The 7,659-nt window shown below is 39.0% G+C and overlaps 1 protein-coding gene across 2 annotated transcripts in view; it reads left to right on the forward strand.

Annotated features, from left to right (window-relative positions):
* Positions 1-7,430, forward strand: part of SNCG (synuclein gamma) — a 29,675-nt gene extending 22,245 nt beyond the window's left edge. Inside the window, exons 4-5 of one of the 2 annotated variants that reach the window (XM_089510610.1) lie at positions 4,274-4,492; positions 6,993-7,430. In XM_089510610.1, the coding sequence (XP_089366736.1) occupies positions 4,274-4,492; positions 6,993-7,013 (240 nt within the window). In that variant the 3' untranslated portion in view covers positions 7,014-7,430. The remainder of the gene's footprint in view (positions 1-4,273; positions 4,493-6,992) is intronic. The other variant, XM_089510611.1, reaches the window with a different exon arrangement.
* The last annotated feature ends 229 nt before the right edge of the window (positions 7,431-7,659 follow it).

The raw sequence follows: 7,659 nt of genomic DNA on the forward strand, positions 1-7,659 counted from the left end.
GTTACAGCTCTAAGTGTGGGCAAAGCTGTTACTGATGGCCTTTACTAAACGCAGAGTCATAACAATTGCCAGTAATGTTGTCATTTTATAGAAAGAACATGAAGTACAGGGGAGGAAATGGAGTGATAGTATTTCCTGATAATTTCATTTTTCATTTTTAAAAAGTGAGCTTTTAGCCCTTATGACTGCATTTGTGGTCTTTAAAATATATAGAATCCCATGGGGCAAAAGTCTATCCAAATATGATTTTCAGTGGTCACTCTGACTTTCCCTATGATTGTCAGAGGGAGAATAGATAGGAACATATATGCGCAAATATAGGAGAGTTGGTCCATTTTATAGGACATGTACACTTGCACACAGATGCATAAACATATTTTGTGTGAGTGTGTGTGTAGTTGATAAATATAACTGTAAATAACACAATACATATTGCTCCAGTGTTGGGCTTACCTACAAGCTAAATAAGCTACAGCCTGGGCTTTGAATTATGAGGCATCTTTTTAAATATTTGTTTAAAAAAATGTGAAGACATCAGTGAATAATGCTTCTGGGGATCCTAAATTTGACATTGCTTGGAAGCTCAGCATGTCTGAATCTGGATCTACACTGCCCTGTTACAGGGGAAACTGGCGATGGAACAGAGGACAAGGTGGAAATATTGGGAAATAGCTGCAAGCGAGGAAGAAGGAAACAGACACAATAGAAACATGTTTCCCTTATGAGTCAGGGATTTATATTCAAAACAATAAACATAGTGACTGACTGGTAGCTCAGGAAAAGGGAAATTTGGTGGACAAGAATACAACCATGTTTGCACACTCAAAACTGAAGCACAAGCCAGAATGGAGTTTGTTGTCAAAAATCCATCCATTTCCAAAATGTACAATGCAGTCCAGAGAGAAAAGGGGGAAATGGCACAGAAATTGTTTTTTTAAAAATGCATAAAAGAAGTGTACATTAAAAAAGGAATGTTTTTGAAAAATGCACAGAACTCTTTATTCATTGGACAGTTGCTTATGCATCGTATTTTTAACACACACACACACATATGTTCATGGATATTACAGGTTTCCCCTGTTACAGGGGAAACTAGTGATGGAGCAAAGGACAAGGTGAAAATATTGGGAAATAACTGCAGGGGAGGATGAAGGAAATAGATGTGTATTTGTATGCGAAAATATGATGGAATTGGGACAGAACAGATTTATCATTGCAGAACTGAAGACCTGAGCAAATTTGATAGAACTGCCAGTTCTTAGATGGATATATCTCTAGACATGATCAGCTTTTATGGCCAAAGCAAAGAGGGCATTTCACCCCCTATTTTAGCATAATTTCCCTACCAGCACCACCTGGATCACAGACCACTCTTCTTTATAGAGGTTATAGATACGGTGGATCCTAAAGCACTTTTAAAAAAAATAACATTGACAATTTGCAAATCAACATTCCCCCACTTCTTCCAGTAACAATTCATTCCCAATTAGCTCTTAGTACAATACAGTTCGTATTGTGTATGCAGAAACAAGTTTCCATTAAATTTTGTGTGACTTACTCTCAAGTCCCCCTGGAGCTTTGTACCATTAGGGTAAGTTTATACTTCCCATATATTCAGTTTGCAGAGTCCTTCTACAATACTTTAGAACACTGTGGTTATATTATGACCTGTTTTTGACCAAACTGAAGAAAGTGTCTATTGTTAAAAACCAACTTGTTCCTGTGCACATTAAAACTATTAATATGTGTCCAATTAGGAAAAAAGGAACGGGTGCCAAGCATGCTGCTGCCGTCCCAGAATGTTCTCCCATAATTGGTTCAAAGCCATCTTGATTTTCTTTTAAGGTTGCCAACTGACCATAGCCTGACCCCTAAAATGGCCTAGCCTACTGTTGAACCATTAACAGCAGATACTGAGGAATCAGATGGCAGAGCTCTTCACTTTGTTGACAGTGTCTGCAAACCAAGCTGGCTTGAAAAGTGGACAACCATCTTTTCTTTTTGTCACAGGGACATTGTACAAATTTGAACTGGCTTCCATAATAATACTGTTAATAAGCAGGAGTGGAATGATGGGAATGAAAGTTGGGTAGCCTTTAGAGATCTGGATCTACTGAAAATGTATCTTCAGCTCCCCTGCACCTCCACACACTCATATAGTTGGCTCTCCACATCCATGGATTCTTTATCCATGGATTCAAGCATCCACAGCTTGAAAATATTCAAAAAATATGTACATTTCTAAAAGCAAACCATTTTACTATCCATTGTATTTAATGGGACTTGTGCAGCCACAGATTTTGTTATGCACAGCAGATCCTGAAAGTAAACCCCAGTGGATTACCAAGGGGCCACATCAAAAACTATACATCAAAAATTAAAAATATAGGAAGATCGGGTATATCTTTCATGTAGAGACTAACTACAGAAGCCCATAAACATGCAGCATCCCTTCTCAGCTATTTGTACTGAGAGGTTTCCTGTCTCTTACCCTAAAGCTAGGATATAACCACCATGGCTACTAGCTCTGGGCTTTTCTAATCTAATCTCACCTAGTGTCCATCAGTGGTCCCTAGGGTTGATATCACCCGGTGCGGTAACTCATGGTGTCATCCTCCTCATTGACCTCCTCCCATTTCACACCATACTGAATCCTTAGTACTGCTTTTTTGCACTAAGGTTACTTGTACATTGTAATTCCCATATAGCACTGAATGTAATGCTAATAGTTGTGACATAAACAACTAGCAAAACTAAAATGATACCTTCAAATTACAATATGCACAACCTAAATGTATTTACATATACATAGTGAAGATTTGGTTAAAATGTGATGTTTTTAAATAAAATTTGAAAAGATTTTTTTAAAAAAATCAAAATTGGAAATTTGAAATCTTAAAAAATTCTGGGGCCTCTCCTTTCTCCTCCTCCTGCACCTTCACCGCCCTCTCACTATCTCTTAAATAATGTTAAAGGGAAGCAGATGAATGCCAAAGCCCATTTCTGCCAAAAGGTAGGTGCTTGAGGAGCAGTGGTGTCATCTACCTTTAAGATGTCATTTGGTGCGGTCTTGCACCCCTTAGTGACACCACTGATGTCCATCACTACATCTTGGGGTAGCCAATTCCACATTTTTATGACACACTATGTAAAGTACTTCCTCTTATCTGTTTTTAATCTCCTATCTTTGAGCTCCAGTCAGTAGTCATCATGAGCTCTTGCCTATAGTACAAGAGCAAACAACTTCAATAGCTTGAGGGGCTGCTCCATCCCCAGAACTCCAGAAAGTTTCCTCAGCTGACTTCCTTTTCACACATCCATGCCTTCCACACTCACAAACATTTTTTGCCATTTTGGTGTGTTTGTGCCTTCAAGTTGTCAATCCATTTATGGTGACCCCATAGGGTTTTCTTAGGGATGGAATACTCAGAGATATTTCCTTCCTCTCAAATATAGCCTACAGCACTTGATATTCCTTGGCAGTCCCCCATCCAAGTACTAACCAGGTCTCCTTCTGCTTAGCTACCAAGATCAGGCTGAATCTCATACATTCAGGGTTTTTATCATTTTTGTTACTCCTTGCAAAATGACCTTCTGTTTTGGGGGGCCTTTTTTCATGCCAAATGCTAGAATGTAGCATTGTAGAAAGAGAAAAACATCACAGTCTGCATTTTTTCCCATATCATGCCTCATTATGTTGTTGCTCCAAACCCCACAGATTAACCCCTTTCTTCTAACTTCTACCATATATAATCGACTATAAGTCTACCTCATGTATAAGTCACGGGCAAGTTTTGGAGCCAAAATTATGGATTTTGACATGACCTGTGTATAGGTCAAGTGTAAAATTTGGAGGCTCCTTCAGTGTGTGTAGTCGAGAGGCAAGCGAGAAGCAGCGATCAATAGGAGGCTTCAGTGTTTCAGCCTTCACTCCAGAGACAGTGAAGCATGAAGGTGAGAGAGGGACTGTTAAACAAGCAGCAATCAATCAATCACCAAGGATTCTATCTGCTTGGCCCAAGACAGAAAGAAACTGCATGGGGAAATCTGAAAGACCTGCTATCACATTAACATACTGACCCATAAATAAGTCAACCTAGGATTTGGAGGTCAATTTTTGGGCATACATTTTTAGACTTATAGACAAGTATATACAGTAACTTTTCTTTTTCAAGGATTTGCTCTAGTCACCTTGAACATCTGGGAGCCTCTAAGATAGATCTCTAGTATGCTTCACTCCTGTAAGGGCTTGCTTTCTGTATATGTTCTGCAGGAGGATTTACAGCACCCAGAGCAGCCTGAAGAGCCACCAGCTGCTGCCCCAGAAGAAGATGTCCCAGTGGAAGCCTCAGAAACCAGTCCAGAGGTAAAGCACAGTCACAGCCCAGCTAATCCCAGAATCCTTGGCTGGTCTGGGGTTTTTCTCGCCATCTATTGTTCTTTCCTTACTTTCTCTGTGCTGAGCTGGTTTCCATTTCTTTTCTGCATACAGGTGATTTCAGATCTTTTCTCTGCTTTTCTCTATGCCAAAATGCTATCATTTTATTTTTCTAGCTGCCCATTTTCACTCTGCATTTATCTAGGAACAGATAGTCATATATAAGCGAGTAAAAAATAGATTGAGAGTTTTGCTTCCCATGGTATACATATACTCTTTTCTCCCATCTCTGGGTTAAGTAAGTTTTACAGGTTTTTGAAATGGCAAAAAAGCCCTGCAAAAATTGTTTATTACAGGCAAAACTGGGAGAAATATTTGGCATACAATATTCATCTCCGAAACACAAACTAGCACCTTTTGTGTCTGAGTGTCAGTCATCAGGTTTTAGTGAACTCGTACTTACTGGAATATGTTTTATGATTTGTGAGTTGACTTTATATGGAATATTTTTCTAGACATAAACCTCATAATAAAGCATAACGTGTATATATGGGTACATTAACAAGAATCATATTGGTGCATTAAATCTGTTTTGCTTGCAATTGCTTTCTTCCCAGGATCATGCAGGGGCAGTAGGGAAGGCAGACAAACTTGCCATTGTCAAGAAACATAGTGGCAGGCTCTGAGCAGCCAGTTTTTCCAGGGCTTGGCTTCCAAGTGGGTCCTTGGAGCTAAGATGTTCTGGGAAGATTGGCTTGGAAAATCATCTGCCCTATGGCACAGGTCATTTTCCAAGCCACCCACCCATGCTAAAACAACCAAGCTTAAAAGTCCCACCCAATAGCCAGGCAAATTGATATACAGTATCAGCTGCTTAGAAAGGGCAGTCATCATCTCCTAATAATATCAGTGGCAAATTTGGTGTAATCTTTTGTCTTACTTCCTTTGAGGCACCGTGCCCAGGGATTTTCTTTTCATTGTACCACTGAGGACTGGCATAGTTCACCAACCGAATTCTAGTCTTAAATTTCAATGGTGATCATTTTGATATGTATTAATTTTATTATGTTTACTGTTTTGTTATTTTTACCATTTTAAAGCTTTAAACTTCAGTTATTTCAGAGAATAAATACAGAGCTGGTGTAGCTGGACAGCATGTTAAACCAGGAAACTGGGAAACTCTGGCCTATCAATTAGGAGCAGCATCCTGGTAAATGCTGCCCAATGACTCCTGCTAATGGTTTGTTTATCTCTCAATAAAGATGTAATAATCCATTTTTAGGTTTCCTTATCTGATTTGCTGGGAGAGAAACAGAGAGGGGAAGCTGCCCATGTTTGGGTACCACACTAAACAAAACATAGAGCTAGCTTTTGTTATTTGTTTAGCAGCTCTTAAACAACAAGCCAGGAATAATTCAATTGTATCTCTTAATTTATTAAGCTCCATTTTTAAAATACCAGAACAGATGCCAAAAGAAAGACATTTCCTGGAAGAAACGTCGATGATTTACATTTACAATTCAGTGCATTTTAGTTTAAAATATGACATAAGTTAGCTAGATTCTCTAGATTCAAACATTTTCCAGATGAAGAAGAACTAAAGCTGACAGGTCAAGATTAGAGGAATTGTCTTAATTTAACAGCAAAAGTGAAAATCCTAAGGAAAACTAGCCAATTCTGAAACTTTCCTACCATGGATGAAACAAAGATTTCAATGCAACCTTCAGAAGTTGGGGTATAGTTACAAGAAGGCATTGCCTCTGGATAAGAATTATTCCCTACTAAATAAAAAATTCCTTCAGCCCCCAAATTTGTAGCATTTCAGTAACTTAAAACTTCAGTTGAATGTTTAGAAATAAAGTTAGGCATTCACAGAAAAAGGGCAGGAAACAGGAGTTCTGGGTGTGAACAATTTTCAGTGTCTCACTCTTCAATGCCAGAAATTTGGAGATGGAAGCAAAAATTCATTGGGGGCACATTTCTTATTCAGAGGAGCGATATCCTCATCAATCCTCCTCTTGTTCTGTAGCTGTATTCCTATTCAGCACTTTCTGGGGCTGGTATATACAGTATGTTACTTCTAGCAGTATAGAAGCCTCTCTGATGTGGTTGCACCCACATTTCTGCTGATACTGTTTTAAGGAACTAGACTAGGATATTCTCAGAGCCATTCCAAATTTTCATTCTTCTGCAAAATAAATGTGTAGCTATTTCTCACCACTGCAGGAAATCCATGAGTTTTTTTCCTCCCAACCTCACTTATATTAGCATATAAGTTAGGGAGCATGCAACTAGAGAATCATTGCCATTTAAAATTTACAACACAGCTAAGATGAGCATGAAAATAACCACTTACAGTACTTGCATGTTCTTTATTATCAATATGCATGATTCCTGGAGAGAAGTGTCATTTAACACACTCATATATGCTTCTTATGGCCTGACTGCTTATTAAATTGAGACTCAGGGCCGTCAAAGGTCCCTTACAACTTTCTCAGCCTCTTCTGAAAATTTCAGCATGAATATGGAGAGCCTACTTATCCCTTGTTCTGGAGCTCCTTTTGTGGGACAAACAGGGAAGATTAACCTGTTCTCTTGTCTTTCTTCTTCCCAGGGTGAAAATGAAGGAAATTAACCCTCCTCGGGTCTTCTAGTATGAAAAAATTGGGAATCCAGGAGTAAATACAGAAATGTTAGCTGACACCAGAGCAGGGAAATCACTCATACCTTAGGCTAACCTCATTCAGCACTACAGTCTTTCACTTGCCTCATCCTAACATACCATAAGTGTCTGGCAGACTCTTGATCATATGTTTTAGGACAACTGTATGCAGCACAACTTGTGTCTCCCTTATGGTCTCCTTTGTGGCTTCCTTCTTTGCCCATCTTCAAGCCTTCAGAAGTGTGTGGCCTGATGGCTGTGTGATAGCATTAGCACAGTGTTGGTTGGAATGGCTGTTAATGTGTTTTTGCCCATTAGTGTCAGCACTTGAAATTGCTAGAAAAGGTGGACATATTTTTATTTCTAAAGAGACAAAATAAAACAACTTGTTTCAACTAATCCACTGTGTCCACGTTGTGTTTTTAAGGTCTGCGTTATATGTGACAGTGACTCATCAGTGTCTTCAAATATATGTGTGGGACCAACCTCACCTGGGGTGTTTATCACAGCTTAGAAAATGTGCTTTTTTATACTATAGAGACCCTAGAATCTGCTAGCCATCATGGTTTCAACTCTGGCAATTGCAGTTCCCTTCCCCTTCCCCACAAATGTATTTTCT

Source organism: Sceloporus occidentalis, unplaced genomic scaffold (assembly GCF_023333645.1).
Source record: "Sceloporus occidentalis isolate IW3139 unplaced genomic scaffold, rSceOcc1.0.p SCAF_2, whole genome shotgun sequence".
In the NCBI taxonomy this organism is placed as follows: Eukaryota; Metazoa; Chordata; class Lepidosauria; order Squamata; family Phrynosomatidae; genus Sceloporus; species Sceloporus occidentalis.